Below are 22301 nucleotides of genomic sequence, written 5' to 3' on the forward strand. Positions count from 1 at the left end.
AATTTGTGCTCTTAAGCACGTGGGCACTTTGCATTAGTTTACGTATTTTGCATCTGCTGCCATTCCAGAGATGGCAGCCTGTTGTCGGACTTGCTGCTCGTTGACAGCAGCTGCAAGCAAGTCCAGCAAGCAACAAGTCCGACAACAGGCTGCCATCCGTGCAATGGCCGCAGATTCCAAATAAGTAAACTAATGCAAAGTGCTCACGTGCTTAAGAGCACAAATTCGAGTTTCTTCGTCAAAATTAATGGTGACTTTGACTGTAACTCATCCAAAGTCATTTATGCCATTCCGGGCAACGTGTGTCAAGCGCAATACGTAGGTCCAACCAAAACAACATCTTGGACCATCAACAACCATCGATCGGACGTTAACCAAATATCGGACGTTAAAAACCAAATATTCCTGTTTCTCGTAATTTCAAACAGCACAGTCCTTCAGTAAATGATGTTGCCCTTTTTATTCTTCAGTCAAACTTTAGTTCAGATAGCGGCAGGGAACAGCACGAGTCTTACCGCATTTACAAGTTAAATTACCCACTAAATAAACTAGTTTTTGTTAACTTCCCTGTAATCTGTTGTCCTCGTCTTGTTATTTTACTTGTTATTCAACTTCGCAGCTGGCCAATATATCAAGCTCTTTAACCTAAATATATATATACAGGGTGTCCCAGCTCACTGCGAACATATTTCTTTAAAAAAAAATATATATATATATATATATCACTTGTTTCGAGATTAAATCAATTGCAATATAGCGTATGCTGAAGGGCACTCCTTAGGAGGGCATTAGCAAACTCCTAAGACAATGTCTTAATTGACTTTCAACAATTAACTTTGTAATGATAACTACAAGAAGAAGGAAGTTGGCCCAATAAGAACATCTGTTCCCTTCGGTCACGTGATATCGTAGCCGTTTTTAGAACAAAAATCCGTTCGGTAGATCGTCCGCAAAGAACTCGTGAAGGAACACCGTTTTTTTTTTCTTTATTCATGGCGCATCTTCGGAGACGCGTCTTTCCTTCACCCTCAGTGTGAGAGGGTGAAGGAGCACAGTGCCGCCTCATGCGTCGAAGATGAGCTTTAGCTTGCGGAAACAAAACAAAAACAAACGTATCCGATGGCTCTATCAGAACTGGCCTTATCTTAGGCTGCATTTTCTGTTTTATTTTAATCTTTTTCCAGGACGCAAGAGGCGATAGTGTGCTCTTTCGACAATCTCACATTGGGGGTGAAGGAAAGACGCGTTTCCGAAGATGCGCAATGAACAAAATAAAGGAAAAAATGGTGTTTTTTCACGAATTTTTTGCGGACGATCTACCGAACGAATTTTTGTTCTGAAAACGGTTACAATATCACGTGACCAAAAGGAACAGATGTTCTCATTGGGACAGCTTCGTAGCTGTTATAATTAAAAAGTTAATTATTGATTTAATAATAATGGGGGTGTACCTCGCGAGACAATTGAGAGTTAATTATTGAAAGTTAATTAAGACATTGTCTTAGGAGTTTGCTAATGCCCTCCTTAGGAGTGCCCTTCAGCATACGCTATATTGCAATTGATTTCATCTCGGAAAAAGTGATATATATTTTTAAAGAAATATGTTCGCAGTTAGCTGGGACACCGTATATATATATATATATATATATATATATATAATCAATAATTGAGGCGGAGACGGAAGTTACGTACATGAACGGAAGTAAAACAGTAAGTAGTTTAATGCATTAGTTAACGTAAATAATTAGCTCTTAGATTTAAAAAGTTACAAAAATGCAGATGATCGGCGTTTCGGAGGAAGCTCCTCCTTCTTCAGGCTAAACGTAAATGACTTTGTGCTATGGCAGGTTTGTTGAATAACGTCATGGTTGAGCACGAGCTCGCCACCTGGCGATTGTCGTACAAAGTTAGGGAAATTTCCTGGAAGGACCTTCTTAAGATCCAGGAATCATTTCCACTATTCACAACTTGCATTCCTAATCCACCGCAATACACACGCTCATTTGTCTTTTTTCAGGCTTCCCTCAAGGTCCTGCTGCACAGTCCCGGTCAATCCCCTTTGACTTTGTCACCAACCTATGTTAGTCATGACAAAAGCGCATGCGCTGCTCTCTTTCCCTTGTACATAACCCTCTCCCATATATAAAGCTTGTTCTTGTCACCAAACCCCAGCCCCGTCGAAGGCAGCACTGACAGCCGAAACGTCAACCTCCGTCTAAGTGTTAATAAACACCCCTTTGTGTTTTCCTGTAAGCTCTGTGTTCTTCTGCCTTTTCCTATTTAAACATATATATATATATATATATATATATATATATATACAGGGTGTCCACGCTAAGTGTGAACAGATTTTTTAAAAATATATCAATCACTTTTTCCGAGATGAAATCAATTGCAATATAGCATATGGTGAAGGGCACTCCCTAGGGGGGAATTAACAGCCTCCTGAGGCAATGTCTTAATTAACTTTCAATAATTAACTTTTTAGTTATAAAAGCTACGAAGTTGCTCCAATGAGAACATCTGATCTCTTCGGTCCCCAGTACCAAAACCGTTTTCAGAACAAAAATCCGTTCGGTAGATCGTCCGCAAAAAATTCGTGGAGGAACGCCATTTTTTTCTTTATTTGGTTTATTGCGCATCTCCGAAGAAGCGGCTTTCCTTTACCCCCAGTGTGAGAGAGTGAAAGAGAACAGTGCCGCCTCATGCGTCGAGGATTAGCTTTAACTTGCGGAAACAAAACAAAAACACAAGTCTATCGGGTGACTCTATCGCGACTGCCCTTATCTTGGGCTGCATTTTCTGTTTTCTTTTAATCTTTTTCCAGGACGCAAGAGGCGATAGTGTGCTCTTTCATCCTCTCGTATTGGGGGCGAAGGAAAGACGCGTCTCTAGAGATGCGCAATGAATAAAATGAAGAAAAAAATGGCGTTCCTTCACGATTTTTTTGCGGACGATCTATCGAACGGATTTTTGTTCTGAAAACGGCTTTGGTATCTGGTGACCGAAGAGATCAGATGTTCTCATTGGAGCAACTTCGTAGCTTTTAGAATTAAAAGGTTCATTATTGAAAGTTAATTAAGACATTGCCTTAGGAGTCTGTTAATGTCCCCCTAGGGAGTGCCCTTCAGCATATGCTATATTGCAATTGATTTCATCTCGGAAAAAGTGATTTATATATTTTTAAAAAATCTGTTCACACTTAGCGTGGACACCCTGTATATATATATTGAGACAAACAGTATGTTATCGTACCACAGCACAATGCAGCATATTGTGTAATGTGTACACCCACAAGGTAGTGTTGATGTTGCTGTGAAGCTACTATGTGGAGATAGCTACTTCTGGAGAGCTAGAATATTGGCTTCGTTGTGACGTTTTTTTGCAGTCACCCTACAGTCACTTGCCAAGAAGGAACACCTATCTCAGTCGACGTCAGTTTATTTCCATTTGCCTTATAATGGTAAAGTTCATGCTTCTGGAATGAGTAAACCTGCAAGAAGCAAAGAGCAACCGTGAATAGGCTAGAATATTAAAAAACAGGCATTTGACTCTAGATGGCTGGTTTTAACGTGCACAAGCTGCATACGTGTTGATATGTGTCCGTTATCTGATACAAGGCTAACATAAATCTTTATCTAGACAAAAAAAATACAAGCTTTAAAAATGCAACTTCCAGGTAAACACAGAGCATGACCATGAGATGAATTTAGTTTCATTAGTTTATTCACTACATGGAAACATGTGAATATGAAATAGTGATGCATTACAATTCATGAAATGATGTATGCATGACCTTCCTTTTGTCGTTTCATTTTTTATAAAAGTAGTGTACAAATTAACATTCGTGCACTACTACACAATTTCTCAATTCAGAACAGAACCGTATGATACATTTGTAATCTTAAAGGTCACCTCTTCGGCCAGGACTCCCTGGGCAGCAACATCCTATTAGCCATGTTGTTTGTTGTTGTTTTTTTCCTTTTTCGGAATCCTTCGTTTTGCCACATAACATGACTGGAATGAAAAAATTGCTATAAATAACGGTGTATTTAAATGACTCCCTCTGGAAATATTCTAATCAGATGTGCTTTTGCATCTAGTATGGTGCGCGAAGGCACATAAGCACAACGTTTGCAGAAGTTCGCCGTAAGCAATTCAAGGAGATCAATTGAAGTACACTGACTTGTGTTTTTATTGTTTACAGCAAATTTTAACAAATGAAATATGGCTGACAATGATAAATGCTGCTGTACGGTGATGCATTATTGGTACCTTAACGTCTTAACCTCGAATACATTTCTTGTTCCTAAACGCGCAACGACCTACAAACGGCGCAAAACTACAAACACATACCGAGCTACATCTATTACAGGCTGTTTTGATTCAGTCAAATTACTTCTATGAGAATGCAACTATGTGTGGATAGCACACTGCTAAGCCAGACAGTCTAAGAATGCATAACTCACCAGAATGCTTGGTTGTCTTGGCCTTAATCAACACTGCGAATAATTCATTCAACTAAATTTCCACCGGAACAACACGCGCTGTTCGGACAACAACGACGGGAAATAAAGAGCACGCTAGAGTCAGCTACTTTGCACATTATAGCACCAAAAATAGAAAAATACACCGTAAACCGCAAGTGCACGCTCGCACAAGAAACAACAAGATATCAAAACATGAAAGGAAGCGTATCGATCATACCCCCCCCCCCCTCTCCTTCTATAGCATGCAAAACGTGATTAGCGCTGAGATGAACATGTATTTCCATGACGGGTGTAATTTTCACTGATCAAATGGAGGTCACGTGGGATTGCATGACGCTTGCGAAATGGGCAGCAATGAGAATAGCGAAACGCAACTGGTGCATTGCACTCCATCGTAGCTGCCAGAAAACCGAAGCAAACTCATGAGACACTGGATTACAGGTATGTTGGCATCTTTTTTTCATTCCTACACATCGTTTCACATTACACTGTACGGGATACATGGGTATGGTGTCTCGCGACGCTGGTGTATTTGCAAGGGGAAGTGTGCATGGTTCTAGACTTCTTTTCTTTTCTTTTTTTTTGATCGCGTAGTTGGGATATCGGCAGCTCGCGCGTTGTGGCTTACATGTGACCAACTAAGTGGTGTGCCCCTACTAGCCCTTCCTACAAACGACAAAGCCAAAGATGTGGGAAGGTATAGCGGCCTGTTTTTGATTACTCACATATAACGAGAAAATGTATCGTTTTCAGGTTGCTGCCACTGCTCCGTGTTCTTTGTGCGCGCAATTGTCCTGCGTGTATGATTAAACCAGCGACGTCGCCCACCACAGCGGAAGTGTTTTGCACACACACGTTTCAGAATGATTTTTTTTTGATTGGGTGTTAGCGCCGCGAAGCAACTGTGGCTATGAGCGACGTACAGATGTGGACAGACGGAGAGAGGATAGCAGGAAGGAGTGGGGGACAGGGGGTTAGTATGCGTCCTGGGCCGACTTCAGGGGGAACTGTGCCGACATTCGTCTGGAAAGTCTTCGGAAAACCCAGGGAAAACCTCAGACAGCACAGCCGGCGGTAGGATTCGAACCCATCACCTCCCAGTCTTCAGCACGACCTTGGTTACCACCAACGAGCGGACGCCTTAGCCCACTCGGCCATGCCGCTGGTGTTTCAGAATGAAGCCTGCAGGTAACTTCTGCTGCTTACCCTTCTGATATACCGATTCTGAAGTTACATATTGTAGCTTAGAGTAATTCCGAATGCCCAGTATGACACACGCTTATAACATTGTGACATCAGTGCAGTGGCATAATCACTAATGTAGTGCCCCCAAAAACGAACAAGGGGGACTCCTCCACCCCTCGTAAAGGCCTCATAAAACACCTCCTGAACTATTTTCCTGGCTATGCAACTGCATCATTATGACGTAATTGTCATTGTAATCCATAGTATCTCAAATATATCTTGAATATATGGGAAAAAAATGTCTGGTTGACAAAATATGTCTTATGGTCATCATCAAACAGGTGCATATGTTGTTTTGTACAGCATCTTATGTACTTTTTTAAATTTCAGGTGGACGTAAATTGTAGAAGGCAGCTAGTAGGAGAGAATATCATGGTCATAGGCCATGTGGCTCCTGGTACATGCCCCTGTGAAGTAACCTTTTCAGAACACACACAAACAGTTTGCTCACACAACCAATGAGTAGGATGTTGCTCGAATACCGAGAATAAATGTCATAACAGATACAAATATCGTATGACAGAGTATAGGAATAAAAACATTTTTCACGAGGGATGCATGAAACACTGTCGCAGTATTGTGTGCATGAATTATTGTGCGTGACACAAGCCGTGGGGGCACACCAGCCTCGGAGACTCTTTGGGAAGCATACAACACAGCGATTGGTAATATGGTGGATGATGCTTCTTTTCTTTTTGGTCGTGATGAAACATTTTGGGCCGAAATGAGATGTTACCTTATCAGTTATCACTCGGCGAACCCCCAGTTCACCTGGTCTCTGTAAAGCGACTTTGTGAGTTCGTTTTTGGCTAGGAGCCCTTATCAGCAATTCCTCAAAATTGATGCGTCTGTAGCATATCGTCAGCATTGACAATGACGAAGATGGCGCAGAGCGCGTGATCTATATCAACCTGGGGATCCAGTCGAATGAACCAGTTGTTGTTGGCACTCGGGCCGGTCACATCATTACTCTCGGGCTCCTACATATTTGGTGACCAGGAACAGCCGCCGATGTTCGGCACGAACCCGCCATCTGATCAGCCTTCCGCTAACCTTCCACCTCCTGGTATGGCCAGCTCTTCCTCTGTGCCACCCGTGGCACACGTCGCCGTGCGGCCTCCCCCTTTGTGGATCTTCAACCCGAAGATCTGGTTTATGCAAGCGGAAGCACAATTTCAGCTGTCAAGTATTACCACTCAGGCGACGCAGTACCAACACATTGTCGCTGTTCTGCCTCCCGACGTGGCCTTGAAGGTAAGCGACATTCTATCCAGCTCACAGGCCGACCGCCCCTACGACCAGCTCAAATACGCTATTCTCCAGCGTACGACGGCGTCTGAGCGCAAGCGCCTGCAACAACTGCTCACAGCCGAGGAGTTGGGCGATCGGCGGCCTTCCCAGCTACTGAGGGCCATGCAAGCTCTGATTGGTGACCGTGCAGCAACGTTCGACGATTCGCGGCTACGCGAACTCTTCATGCAACGCTTGCCGCCGCAAGTTCAAATGATTTTGACCACAGCTTCCAAGCCTCTCCCTCTCCGAGCTCGCACAGCACGCTGACAAAATTATGGAGGTCACAGGCCCTTCCATCGCAGCTGTTTCTGCCTCTTCTCAGCAGGCTACCACCGTGCCTCTCCCTCCGTCTTCGAGTCAGCAGCAAATCGAGGAGCTTCGCGCCGAAGTGCGAAACCTCTCCAGTATGGTGTCTGCCCTGTCTCACCGCGCTCCCCGACGAAGGCCCCGATGACCACGTTCCTCTAGTCGCTCACGTCGCCGCAGTGCCTCACCGGTCCACGACAATTCCAACAGCTGTGGATTCTGCTGGTATCATGAGACCTTTGGCGCTGCGGCTCGCAAATGCCTGAAGCCTTGCGCATGGTCGGAAAACGCGGCCGGGCAACGCTGATGGCGACCTCCGTTGCTCCCCAGTTTACCGAAAGTCGTCTTTTCTACGTCCAAGACCGGCAATCCAGGATACGTTTCCTCGTCGATACAGGAACTGACGTCAGTGTTTTGCAAGCCTCCCCTGCTGACCGTTTTCGGAAACCCCTGTTTCACCTACTGGCGGTCAATCACACTGGCATTACCGGTCTACCAACAGAAGTCACTTTCGCTCAATCTGGGCCTCCGGTGATCCTTTCGCTGGGTTTTTCTTGTGGCAGCCGTCAAGGCCGCCATTCTTCGGGCTGACTTCCTCACTTTCGACTGACTGTGGACGTTTCACGCCCACACTTCCGCGACTCTAACACGTCTCTCGCTGTTGCAGCGATACCTGCTCCTCCTCTTTTGCCGCTTTTTGGCTCGGCTCTAGCCCACCTAAAGTCTCCCTTCACCGAGCTGCTTGACCAATTTTCCTCCCTCACACGCTCTCCGGACTGGACGCGACCCATGCAGCACGACGTGGTCCACTATATTCAAACCACAGAACCGCCTGTGGCTGCGAAGACACGGCCGCTGCCCCTGGAGAGGCTGTGCATAGCCAAGCAAGAAGTCGAGCACATGCTCTCCATCGGCATCGCTCGCCCTTCTTCCAGTAGTTGGTCTTTAGCGCTCCGGTTCCAAAGAAGACTGGCAACTGGAGACCATGTGGCGACTACCGCGCACTCAACCTAGCTACTGTGCCCGACCGAAATCCTCTGCCCCGACTCCACGACTTTGCCGCCAATCTGCACGGGAAGAAGTTCTTTTCCAAGATAGACATAATGAAGGCATATCATCAAATCCTCATTGCATCATAAGATATCCCTAAGGCGGCAATCCCCACCCCATTTGGTCTTTTTGAATTTCATCGTATGCCGTTTGGTTTGCGGAACGCCGCTCAAACGTTTCAAAGATTTATTGACACCGTCCTTCGCGGCCTTCATTTCACATTTACCTACATATGACACTTTGGTTGCCAGCTCGTCTCTTGAAGAACATCTCGCGCACTTGCGTCTGGTTTTCACCCGCCTGGCAGACCACGGTATTGTGATGAACATACAGAAGTGCGAGTTCGGGCAATCTTCGCTGGAATTCCTCGGCCACATGGTCTCGAGTAACGGCATCGCGCCTCTTCCCGCCAAGGTCGAAGCGATCGTCAAATACCCGGAGCCCCAATCTTTCCGCCAGCTCAGACGTTACCTCGGGCTCGTCAATTTTTATAGACGTTTTATTCCGCACTGCGCCCACATACTACCGCAAGCTGGAGGAACTCCTCCGCTGCGCTAGCCACGGTGCGCGTACTCTGACGTGGACCGAACCAGCCCGGCAGGCTTTCCAGGATATCAAGATCAGTCTTTCTAACGCAGCAATCCTTTACCACCTTAAGTACGAAGCCCAAATAGTCCTAATCGTCGACGCCTCAGGCGTTCAGTCGGCGCTGTTCTCCAGCAGAAGATCGATGACGTCTGGTGCCCCATAGCGTTTTTCTCGAAGGCCCCCAAACCGGCAGAGGTCAAATATAGCACCTTCGGAAGAGAACTACTGGCAGTGTACCTGGCCGTACGCCATTTCCGTTTCTTTCTCGAAGGCGGGAAGTTCACTCTCCTAACCGACCACAAGCCCCTGACTTTTGCCTTTCAACCTGCAAGCACGCGGTACTCCCCGCGGAAAACGCGCCATCTAGCTTTCCTTTCGGTGTTCTGCACCAACATCGTGCCACGAAAGTCTCTCGCCACACCACAGCTCCCGTAGGACGTTTCGCCTCTCCCGACGCACGTTTCGACGTGGTGCACTTGGACGTCGTCGGGCCACTGCCACCTTGTCAAGGGTTTCACTCCCTACTGACGGCGGTTGACCGCTTCACGAGATGGCCTGAAGCCACCCCAATGCCTGACGCCTCAGCGCGAACGGTCGCTTCCACCTTTCCCTCATCGTGGATCTCTCGGTTTGGTGTCCCATCCAAAATAGTTACCGACAGGGGCCGTCAGTTTGAAGTGCACCTTTTCGCCGCCTTCGCGACGCTCCTGGGAACATCCCGAAGCCGCACAACCACCTACCACCCTGCTTGCAACGGCCTTGTAGAACGGTTACACAGACAACCGAAGGCAGCCATCATGGCCCACGCAGACCCTACCAACTGGGTCGACATCGTTCCCGTCGTCGTCCTCGGAGTCCGTTCTGCCGTCAAGCAAGATCTGTCGTGCAGCAGTGCCGAGCTTGCATTTGGCCCCACGCTTCGACTCCTGAGCGAATTATTTCAATCATCGGCTCAGCCCTCCACAGCCGCGCCCGAATACATTGATCGCCTGCGCCATACCTTCGCTCAGATCCGTCCCACGGATACCCGTGTACCCTCCAACCGCCCGCATCACGTTCCCCACGAATTGGTCACGGCGTCTCGCGTATATCTTCGAACGGATGCCACGCGGAAGTCCCTTCACCCTTCATATTCCGGTCTGCACCTCGTCTTGTCCCGTTCACCCAAGCATTACACCATCTCTGTAAACTGCCGTAAGGACACAGTCAGCATTGACCGCCTGAAGCCCGCCCACGTCGACAACGAGCGCCTCGCCGCAGCTGTCTTCCCCTTGACGACGCTTTCTCCGTCGAAGACGAAACACGTTCGTTGGTCGGACGTCTCTTCGCCGTTCTGGAGAGAGGGCTCCTTCCTGGGATTACGAAAGTACAGAATAGCATAGTTCGGCGTCTCGGGCCTTCGAAACTCACAATCACAATCAGTTCGGGCCTTGTTAGGAACTGACGTGAAGGTCGACATGGCGTACCGGTGAGCTAGGATAATATTACACTGATAAAGAGAGCAAATGTGATGTTATCTGGTGAGTGCACTAATATGCGGCATTATCGAGTTCACCGATACGCCATGTCGACCTTCACGTGAGGTCGTAGCAAGGCCCGAAGTCACGCGTTATCATGTGATTGTGAGTTTCGAAGGCCCGAAACGCCGAGCTATGCAGAACAGTTGAAGAAATCTGTGGACGAGCTGATCACAAATACGGGGCCTCAGAAGCATATGCGTTTGACGACATCATCCAGCGAAGAGTCGCGGGTGAAGGCGGTATACGTGGGAGCGACACGTATTGAATTTTTCCCCCAGTAATTAATTCGTTTCGGTTTACATATTTCTAGTTCTATAAACAACAACAACTTTATTTCAGGATAATGGGTGGGGAGTTTCATCGCCGGCTCGTTCTATATATATTTCTTTATAACTATTATTAAAGCATACTTCTTGTGCGGAGCAGCGTACCAGTGCGCTCTTTCGTTCAGCTATCCGGCTCTCAATCGCGTGTTCGTCGGCCAGGATTACACACGCGGATGATGGAAGATAGCCGCAACAGACGAATCGGTTGTCCTTCTCCTTATCTACCTGGCTCGTACACAGCGCTCGCAGTACTGTCGTTCGGTGGGGGGAGTTTTAGAAAATCGTAGGAAGTTTTCGGGAACCGGCGCGGTGAATGCGGTCGATCGGTCGGTAGGGGCGTGGTCCAGTGGCAAGGAAGGAACCGACCGGAGTCCATAGAGCGGACACTTGAGTCCAGAGGTCGGCATTTCGGCCCGAAAGAACTCACGATCACGACCATCTGATACGGCGAGCGTGAGGCTGAAGCCGGACCCACGCTCACGCTCAGGCTGATATGGCGCGTGATCGCTGTGCACCATGAGCGCGATACTGGATCGCACTCATCCTCGCGCCACCGTTTATCGCAATCAGAACGTCGAACGAATGAGTTGATCGCGCATGCAGCGATCATCATGAGGGTGATTGCATGAGTGCGATCACGATATCAGGCAAAGGCCGTTCGTGTGATATCTAGGCAGTATCGCACTCACGCGATCACCATGTAGTTGCGCTATTGGCGCATGGCACCTTGCACACAGCAAAGGCAGAGAGGGTGCGAATTTCCTCCTGTGATTCTGCTTTCGGGCCAAATATAGGCAAATTAAAGATCGCAATGGCAATAACAAGCTGTTCGAGCCCGGGTGCGGGTCCTTTGGGCACTGGTTGTGCAGGCAACAAGTGTTGCGCCACTGCTGCAGCGAATAATCATGTCTGATCGCGTTGACGAGCTCCACACCATGGGTGACTTCGCTGTCCCCGATTGGCTGCGGGACCACTTCAAATATATCGGCAGCTCTAGTGACGGCGAGAAAACATTTATGATGTGTCTTCACTGTAACACGCGAAAGATTGGAAAGAGAAGAGCAGTGGGAAATTTCGAGCACGGTCAGAGCACGCTGTGGATCTTTCCACAGCCCTTTTCATCCACGGTGTCCTTGATACCACGTTCCTGGTGCCTGAAGTTCGGCAGACGTCTGAGCTTTTTTTTTTTTTTTTGATTGGGTGTTAGCGCCGCGAAGCAACTGTGGCTATGAGCGACGTACAGATGTGGACAGACGGAGAGAGGATAGCAGGAAGGAGTGGGGGACAGGGGGGTTAGTATGCGTCCTGGGCCGACTTCAGGGGGAACTGTGCCGACATTCGTCTGGAAAGTCTTCGGAAAACCCAGGGAAAACCTCAGACAGCACAGCCGGCGGTAGGATTCGAACCCACCACCTCCCAGTCTTCAGCACGACCTTGGTTACCACCAACGAGCGGACGCCTTAGCCCACTCGGCCATGCCGCTGGTACGTCTGAACTTGATGAGTATCTTGCGGAGGAATATGACGAGCAAGATGTCTGTATCTATTGGAAACACGACACATATCATAAGCTGGGTCGTCTAGCGGAGGTCTGCTTTGGCATACCGGCCACTGCCGGTGGCGTCGAACGCCTTTTTTCGGTGGCCGGTGCAATACAAAAGGCGCGACAATCCTCACTTCTCCCGACTACAGCGGAAAAAGTCATCCTCGTGGCGGAAAGCGTGAAGGGGTCAAAACGGCAGGAAGCCGGAGAAATTGCACGACACAGCTGAATAAATAATTGGTATTAGAAGCACAATGTAGGCTACCGATTATGACAGATTTCCTAACTGTCGTAGCCATTGGCCCTCTCGTCACCAGTATGTCTACATGCCGAAGCAAAGTGCGGCAAGCAGAAAACGACACACACCACCACATGCCGACATTGCAAAATTCTAGCATCGTGACAACAGACATTTGGTCTGGTCACCCGGCAACAGGTTCACAACGACACAGTGATCGGCGAAGACGAGATACGAAAAATTAGAGACGTCGGAGCATGATAGCAACAGTTGAGAAAGCATCCAAAGACGAGCGTTATGCAAATATCGCCTCTTATATTTGAACTTTATGGGCAGGGGCATGTTGAGGGTAGACAGCAGTGAAGCAGAGCATCAATCATAATATAAAACTAATCAGAATGGGACTGAACACACGGCGTTGCGAACGCGCCCAGAAAGTGCGCGCTTCTGCAGAATAACATTATCGCGGCGATGAGCGCGATCACGCAAAAATCGCGCTCAGGGCAAACAGCCTGATCGCAATCCCATTGTAATTCCCATGAGCGCCTGCAGAGGCGCGGCATAGTTTTCGCAATACAGGAATCACGGAATACAGATTACTGCCGTGAGCGCGATCACCACAGTTTTTCCTGATGTTATTTCAACGCGCCGTGATCATCGCAAGGACACTTCAATGACGATTGCAAGCACAGCCACACTCATCGCTTTGGTGATCGTGATGGCGGTTATTGTGGGTTATCGCGATCATGCGTGATTTCGCCGAGGTCTGCCGGAGTCTCGCAAAAAAGAGTTTTTCGCGAACCGAAGGGAAACAACCGCCACGATACGTGTGAAGCCACCTTTCGTTAAGAATAGAAGGAAAACATTTTTGCGATGCACTGTAAATATTCTTTCACGGAACAATAGTAAATGTATCCCCACACGTATATTCGACCGATAGGATATTGTACAATCTACGAAATGAAACGTTTGAACAGTTCGAAGTCAACACAGCATCCCGACCTGGAACGGCCTTCAAAATCGCGGCCGTGGTCTTTTCCGATATTTTCTACGGCGAGTTTGACCTTTAGTCTGGCTAACCGTGGATCAGAAATATGAATACACCGCGAGGTTTCTGAGGAACGAAACTTTGTGAGGAACCATTACGCGATCCAAGGAATACTTGTCCGTTGCCATGGAATGGAGTCCATCGCGGTGGCCGCGGCCCTGTTTCAGCATCGTTCAGGAATACCCGAAAGAGAACGATCGGAAGCGAACCAATCGTGACCTCGAAGTGACCAGGAAGATCGGGAAGGATAATCCCCACGAAGTAAAGCGCATGCGCGTCGCTCCCTTCCCTCCCGACTGTGTGCTCAACCGGTTCTCTCTCTTAAGCGGTCCTCCGATTCCGACTCGTCAGCCAATCTGAGTCTGATGCTGATGCGTCTCATGGGCCAACGACTGAAGTCTTGACAGGCCAACGTGTGAATGGGAGACCCTTTCTGAATCAGTCTCGTGAAATCGATATGGCGGCCCGACGAGGCTCGCTTAACGGTGGACGATGGTCTATTACTCATTTGTGAAGCACTTGATTAAAGAACGAAAGACCTAAACAAGAAAGGTGGAATGTCACCCATTCAATTCTTCTTATGCTCATAGGTGCCGCCATGTCGGCGTACTTGAATCATACCATGGGGAGAAATCCTTTTCACTAAAACATTTGGAAGCGCGTTCCGTATCCGCATTCTCAAGACGCATTGGCAGTCGGAGTCTGCGCGTACGGTCACGCGATTTAGCATCACCGTTTGCTTTAAACGATACTTTTAAAATTCCACAAGGTTTCTCCGTATAGTGGAAGGCTTGCCACTCTACTGCACAACAACTGGGTTAATTGAGAACTGCACATCGCATGCCAGTTCTTAAAATAGCAAATGTGGTTCTAAATAGTTACTAAAGTAGTTTAGTGGAAAGAATAACTTTTTTTTCGTTGTTATCAAACATTAACTGTATTTTTCTGTGTAGTATGTGTGTGAACATGTGATGTGTGTACTCATGGTGGTGCTTCTGCACTGGGGGCCAGTGACATCATCATGCTTCGGGCCAGGGGTGGATACAGGATTTTTCTGAGAGGGGGGTCCAGCCTTGGCCAGCATGGTAGACACACGATCTCGGTCAATTAAACACTATGTGAAGACAGAAATCCTGCCCCCCCCTCTAGATCCGCCCCTGCTTCGGGCTGTGGCTTTTAGTCATTAGTCCTTGACATTCAGTGATGAAATAAACAAATGAAGATGTAAATAAATACGTGGTACTACCTGGCTCAAACCGAAATCAATAAGCTTGGCGTTGCCTCGGCCGTCAATGAGCACGTTCGAGGAGCTGATGTCTCGGTGCAAGAAGCCTGTTGAGGAAATGACGTCAATCAACGAACCATTCCGCTCAATCATCTTGCCTTTCTCGTGCACGTGGTGAATAGCGAGGGCCATCTGGGCCGAGAGGAGTCTCGCCATTTCTTCTTTGAAGGGACCTTTCTTACGGACCAGGTCACGTATGGAACCTTCGGGAAGATATTCCATAACAAAGCACCACCTGCACTCAGGAGAGAACACTTTTGTTGATGTCTTTCACTCTAAAATGATCCTAATAGGCGACCAAGTTCGCTGCCTATGAAACGCTCTATAGTTATAAATTCCAACAGCGAATTTAAAACTTGAGGAGGATCACCGATCACGTTTTTGTCCGTGAATACCTAAATTCATGATGTTCATGAAGAGCTTCTTTATTAACATAAAGGACATGGCATGCGAAAATCGATTGCTACGTGATATCATTCTTCTTCATCCTGACGAATATATGATTGAAATTAATGTGGCCGCTCTTTCGTGGTAATAGTATCGACCCTAAAACTTATTGTCTTAGTATTATATATTATTGCACATTCGGTGCACGTCTGCGTGGACTTGCACGTGTTCGTGCGGAATATCATGAATCTCGAAGAGCAATCCCGCTCCGCACAGGTTTCATCGCATGGTATGCTTGAGGGCCATATCTCGATAGTTTATGAATACATTGTCTTTTTGAACGCCTGAGTCTACGATAGTTATAGATATAAGTTTTTAGAACACGCCTAGTTATGATCATATTATGCATTGGGGGTTGTGTATAGATTTATTTTGTCCTGCGGCAGCTCTTACATCGTCCAGGCTGGCCGGTGCATAAACGCTAAGGTTAACGGAGCATAGCAAGTCTATTGTACCAGTTACTTTAAAAGAGCACACCTCCTAGTATGGATGACGTCCCATATTAGAAGGAACGGAAATGAGGCTTATGAGGCCATCAAGAGGGAGATTGTTGAGGTGGCGCTTATTATATACCCATGCAACAGGCGTATCAGCCACGAATCTGTAGCGCTCGCGGATAAGGAATTTCAGCTAGGAAGGCAGGTATGAGTGTGTCATCGGTGCCAGATGTGTAAAAGTGGGTGCCGGGAAAATAAAATGTTTCTTGGAAGTAAGTGTGTGTCCGCGTCTGCCAACTGTGTCCTTGTTCCTTCGTGAGCAAGAAACACCAGTGTGTCGAGTGGACTTAGAAACTGTCGTAACGATAGAACGGCAAGGACGCGCAGGCGAGCTGGTGGTGACGGACATTCATACTCAAAACAGTGAGATTGAGGAACACAGAGGACAATACAACAAAGTTTGGCTAAAGTTTAGCTTGTTTCCGATTTGTGTTGGGTTATCCTCTGTGCTTCTCAATCGCAAGGTCTTGAGTGTCGATGTGGAGACCTCGTGGTGCCACCTGCACCGATTTGCGTACAGGGACTCTTTGCCACGTTTGGATGTCCACTCTCAATAAGGCGTACGCTTGCCAGAAGTACATAATCCACGATCCTGGTCTCAATACTGTTGATGTGCACCCGATGCGCCATGACAATACCTTTGTGGCACAACGGACGTACCCTTTGGCTGTCTCAAAATAGGCGCGCAATGTAACAACGAAAGGGTGATCGGTGACGGCTTCCCACACTGATTTTTCAACTTCCACGCGCTTGCGCTCCTGGAATGAAGATGTACTTTAGTTAGTCTCCTGTACGTGTCTATTATGGTGTCGTCGTAAACAGGTTCAATTAATAAGACAATTCATATTTTCCAACAAAGCCTGTGACATATTGAAGGTTGCCGTAATCATGGGCAAATCGAAAGACGTAAGCGCCTTTTCCCAAGTCCTTACATAAAACGTTAGAATATGTAACTTTATGATGATGATGATGACTGACACTTATGGCGCAAAAGCAATCATGGCTAGAATACGCCGTATGCAACTTAACGAGAAACTGAGGTATATATGCGAAGAATGAGTATGTAAACGATTGGTGTCTGCCAACCGATTCCAACTGACATATCCTAGAAAAATTATCGAATTTTTTAAAGTTTCTAACGTTGTTCCACATTGTATCAGTACAGTCGACTCATTTGGACACCAGATATCATTTTCTAGTTAGAAACATATTATGAGTGCCATTTCTGTGGAACGTGCTACGAAACATACTTATTTATCATTCGCTGCTGTTCTTTCGTACACCTACGGACAGTACTAATAAGTGCCGCCTTGTACCACGACTTCGGGAATCTGTTTCTTTTTGACCGGTGTGCCTGGATTATACATATTAGGAAGTATTGCGCCCTCAATCATCACGGAGCTTGTCGCATAGGCTGTGTTGTTAGGCGAATCAATTAATCCTCATCGTTAGACCAATAAGGGTCCTGCTAGGGCGAGAAGTGTCATATTGTGGCGCCCCACCTTTTCCGGACTTTGGTTCTTCTTGCGAATGTACTTGAGTGCAGACAGCTGACGGTTGGCCCTGTGCCGTACTAGGTAGACGATACCGAAGCTCCCTCGGCCTAGAACGTTCAAGGTAACCAGCGAATCAAGCTTCCAGTTCACTGTTTCCTTGGGATTAATCCAGACGTCTGTGACCACTTTTTTGGACACGCCCTGCAAGATGAGCGGAAGGTGCACGCTGTGTGCGTAACTGCTCGAAGGCAGTGCCGACCTCCCTTTTGCACAGCACTTACTGATTCTAACGATGAAGTGGACAGTGCTGTTCTGCTTATTGCCTCGTCTACCCGTGAGAGCTGCAAAAAGGAGCTGCGGGCAACGGGAGGCCGGGCTCGTGACGCTGTCACCTACCGCTGTGGCGGTCTGGGCCATGAAGGAGTCATCTTTCTTGTCGGGAGTCTCCACATTGCCAATGCCCTTTTTTAGCTCTACCTCCGGCTGGGCTTTAGTTTCGCGTTGCTCGTCCTCATCATGAGGCTTCTTTTTTCTCTTCTTACCTTCTTTGGAGGAAGTAGGCCGCTGATCTTCGACGTCTTCAATCCTTTCATCATCGACAGGTGTAGCCATGTGAGAAGACGCCCTCTGTGTCGGTGCTGCGTTGCGTGAGGACATGCTGCTGGCTCAGTCATTAGTCATCGGTATGCAAAAATGTTATCTGAAAAGTGTCCGCAGCGTTGCCCACCTTACTCTGTTCCCAGCACATTTGTCAGTCACTAGGCACCATCAGATGCATTCATCAAAAGTGCTTCGATGAATACCTACGAACTGCACTGCAAACGACAAGCGAGGGCTACAACAGCTGTAGAGTAAAATGTCACCAACATGTACACACATCTAATATTATGCACATATATATGTATATATTCAATAGGGAGGGGGTATTCGACGTTTCGACAGCAGCGCTGTCTCTTGAAGACAGCGCTGCTGTCGAAACGTCGAATACCCCTCTAAGTTTTTAATAAAGTTCCCCTTTTATACCTTCTCCTGTAGAAGCACTGTCTCCACCTCTGATCCTTATTGAATATCTTTATTTTTCGTGGTCAACCGCATTCCTTCATTTCAACTTATATATATATAAATATATGTTTGTAACTCAAACGTCGCCATGCCAGCACATACGCTATACGTGCAGCCAAAGAGCTCCGGCTATTTTTTTTCATTATATATATATATATATATTCTTGAAGGTCTTGAAGATTCAGACGGCGCCGTATTAATACACAGAAGAAATAAGTTCGCACAGAGCACCACCAAAGGAATATTTTCAGATGACTTCATTTAATTCATTTTGAAATTACAGACACGACGTTTCGAACGGTGGACCGTTCTTTTTCAAGTGAAAAGATATAATGAGTTGGTCAAACAGAAAACACTCACTTTCGTGTGCTTCGACAGTGGCGGGGGAAGGGAAATCGCAGTGCGTTGAGGTTGCCGAAGGGAGGTCATAAATTCTTTGTGCGGGGTCCTGTCGAGTGTGTTTTGCACGTGGGTGGGGGTTTTGGGGGGGGGGTCTTTCCCTAAGACGGATTCAAGAGCGATAGGGATCGTGAAATGAAGGAATCATTTCTAATACATAAATTCAATCCGGCACTAAATGAACACCCGGGATCGCTGTCCACTGTGAAAAACATGAAGAAATAATAACGCCTACAACACAACAAGAAGCTACACCCGTTTACGCGACGCAAACGAGTCATTTCCACACAAATGCGTCTTAGGGAAAGACCCCCCCCCCCCCCAAAAAAAAACCCCACCCACGTGCAAAACACACTCGACAGGACCCCGCACAAAGAATTTATGACCTCCCTTCGGCAACCTCAACGCACTGCGATTTCCCTTCCCCCGCCACTGTCGAAGCACACGAAAGTGAGTGTTTTCTGTTTGACCAACTCATTATATCTTTTCACTTGAAAAAGAACGGTCCACCGTTCGAAACGTCGTGTCTGTGTAATTTCAAAATGAATTAAATGAAGTCATCTGAAAATATTCCTTTGGTGGTGCTCTGTGCGAACTTATTTTTTCTGTATATATATATATATATATATATATACTCATGGAACGATGCGACAGCACCAGAGGACACGTGTTTCGTCGTGTTTGCGGCTCGTCAGCTCTGGGTAGCTGCGCATCGTTCGGAATTGGCAAACCAGGGTCGCTCAGCGAGCGATATACACCAGGGAGGGTGACTGAGCACTCCTCAATGCCACAGTGCAAGCCAGTGAATTATTATGAAGGGAAAAAAGCCATTAAAGAAGCAAGTAAATGACACTAGACGTATTTGAAATTAAAAATTACAGAATAACATGGCTGCTATGGCTGCACGCAGAGAAACAGATACTCATGGAACGATGCGACAGCACCAGAGGACACGTGTTTCGCCGTGTTTGCGGCTCGTCAGCTCTGGGTGGCTGCGCATCGTTCGGAATTGGCAAACCAGGTGTCGCTCAGCGAGCGATATACACCTGGGAGGGTGACTGAGCACTCCTCAATGCCACAGTGCAAGCCAGTGAATTATAATGAAGGGAAAAAAGCCATTAAAGAAACAAGTAAATGACACTAGACGTATTTGAAATTAAAAATTACAGATTAATATGGCTTCTATGACTGCACGCAGAGAAACAGATACTCATGGAACGATGCGACAGCACTAGAGGACACGTGTGTTTTGCCGTGTTTGCGGCTCGTCAGCTCTGGGTAGCTGCGCATCGTTCGGAATAGGCAAACCAGGGGGCCGCTCAGCGATCGATATACACCTGGGGGGGGGAGGACTCCTCAATGCCGCAGTGCAAGCCAGTGAATTATAATGAAGGAAAAAAAGCCATTAAAGAAACAAATAAATGACACTAGACGTATTTGAAATTAGAAATTACAGATTAAGATGGCTTGTATGGCTGCACGCAGAGAAACAGATACTCATGGAACGATGCGACAGCACCACAGGACACGTGTTTCGCCGTGTTTGCGACTCGTCAGCTCTGGGTAGCGGCGCATCGTTTCGAATTGGCAAGCCAGGATCGCTCAGCGAGCGATATACACCTGGGAGGGTGACTGAGCACTCCTCAATGCCACAGTGCAAGCCAGTGAATTATAATGAAGGGGGAAAAGGCCATTAAAGAAAATTAAATGACACTAGACGTATTTGAAATGAAAAATTACAGATTAAGATGGCTTCTATGGCTGCACGCAGAGAAGCAGATACTCATGGAACGATGCGACAGCACCAGAGGACACGTGTTTCGTCGTGTTTGCGGCTCGTCAGCTCTGGGTAGCTGCGCATCGTTCAGAATTGGCAAACCAGGGGTCGCTCAGCGAGCGATATACACCTCTAATTTTTAATTTCAAATACGTATGGTGTCATTTACTTGCTTCTTTAATGGCTTTTTCCTTTCATTATATATACATATATATATATATATATAATGAAATATATAATGAATATATAGAATGAATATATAATGAAGCCTGACTGCAGGATGAAAATTGATATATTGGTGATTGAGTGTCCTGGTTTACTGAAATGGCGCGACACTGACAGATTAGGTTTCTTCGCGACGTCAGATTTGTGGTTATTGAATCGCGTTCTAAATGACGTAGCTGTCTGCCCGATATATTGGGCGTTGCATTCATTGCATTGAAGAAGATAGACCACATTGGAAGAATTAAGGAATTACAGAATTAATTACCCGATAATTAGAATTGGTACTTTCTGCAGATTTAGCGGCTTGCATTGATTTACAAATCTGGCATCTACTTGTATTACATGGGTGGCAACCAATGTTATTTTCTGGAAGTTTGTTAATTTTGGCATTTACTAGTCTGTCTTCGATGTTCCGCGCCCGGCGATAACTTACGCGCGGTGGCTGTGAGAATATTTCCTTCATCCGATCAGATTGTGAAAGAATTGTGTAGTGGCGGTTGAGTATCCGGCTAATGTTAGGAACGCTGCCATTGAATGTGACAGTGGGATTTTTACTGCAGAATTTCCATTGGCTCTAGGAGATCTTTGGAGCAATTGTTGGCGATCTGTGGATCTTGCCGTGGCTATAGCGTCCTTCACAAGTTTGTCCGGGTATTCACGATCAATGAAGGTTTCAAGGAGGTGAACCCGAGACAGGGATGAAGAGACGACACAACAAATTCTTAAAAATGCACGTTAATGGTCCGAAGGTATGTCGATGACATTATTGTGCTTTTTGATTGTAAGGTTGCTTCTACAGAGAGCTTAGTTACCACCCTTACTTCATTTGCCCCTGAGCTTAGTTTCTCTGTTGAAGATCCTACGGGGGGTAAGCTCAGGTTTCTTGACTTAACTTTGTTTACCATTACGGGTTTATGTTGGTGTTATGGTAGGGAAGATGCCAAGCCTCTTTTGCCCCATTCTAGTTCGTATTCCAAAATTGTAAAATCTGGTATTATTTCTTCCCTGTTAAATGCTTTTGTCTTCAAAAGTTGCATCCACCATATTAAGTTTAGTTTGTCACGCCAGTGCTCTAGGTTACGTTCTGCGGGGTTCGAGGATTGTATAATTTCTTCTAGAGCCTTATTGTTATTTCGCAAGCTATTTCACCCCACACCTTGTTCCGCGATTGATCGGTTTCCGTTTGCCGTTATTCCCTACCACCACTCTGTTTCGCACAACATATATGCTGTTGCAAAAAATTTTGGTGTCAATATTGTTTTTTCTAATGCTTTTAAACTTAGTAGATTAACGCCTTTTTCTTCTGTTTTCACTGGTTGCCCCATAAAACATCGTAGCCCGTTTGTTCCCTGCAATCACTCGGTTGTATACTCCATTCCCCTCGAATGCGGTTTTTGTTATGTAGGTCAAACCGGTCGGTGTTTGAATGACCGTCTACGGGAACACTGTCTCGATGCTAAAAACATG

General features: G+C 46.6%; 1 protein-coding gene across 1 annotated transcript in view; it reads right to left on the bottom strand.

Moving 5' to 3' along the window:
* Nucleotides 1-3428: 3428 nt before the first annotated feature.
* The window catches only part of LOC135397888 (protein kinase C-like 3), a 40870-nt gene continuing 21997 nt past the window's right edge, over nucleotides 3429-22301 (bottom strand). The window contains exons 2-9 of the mRNA XM_064629405.1: nucleotides 17768-18071; nucleotides 17653-17712; nucleotides 17378-17572; nucleotides 16536-16633; nucleotides 15030-15166; nucleotides 14893-14978; nucleotides 3916-4017; nucleotides 3429-3493 (exon numbers count right to left, since the gene is read on the bottom strand). Of these exons, the coding sequence (XP_064485475.1) occupies nucleotides 3952-4017; nucleotides 14893-14978; nucleotides 15030-15166; nucleotides 16536-16633; nucleotides 17378-17572; nucleotides 17653-17712; nucleotides 17768-18028 (903 nt within the window). The 5' untranslated portion in view covers nucleotides 18029-18071 and the 3' untranslated portion in view covers nucleotides 3429-3493; nucleotides 3916-3951. The remainder of the gene's footprint in view (nucleotides 3494-3915; nucleotides 4018-14892; nucleotides 14979-15029; nucleotides 15167-16535; nucleotides 16634-17377; nucleotides 17573-17652; nucleotides 17713-17767; nucleotides 18072-22301) is intronic.

Source organism: Ornithodoros turicata, chromosome 6 (assembly GCF_037126465.1).
Source record: "Ornithodoros turicata isolate Travis chromosome 6, ASM3712646v1, whole genome shotgun sequence".
Classification (NCBI taxonomy): domain Eukaryota; kingdom Metazoa; phylum Arthropoda; class Arachnida; order Ixodida; family Argasidae; genus Ornithodoros; species Ornithodoros turicata.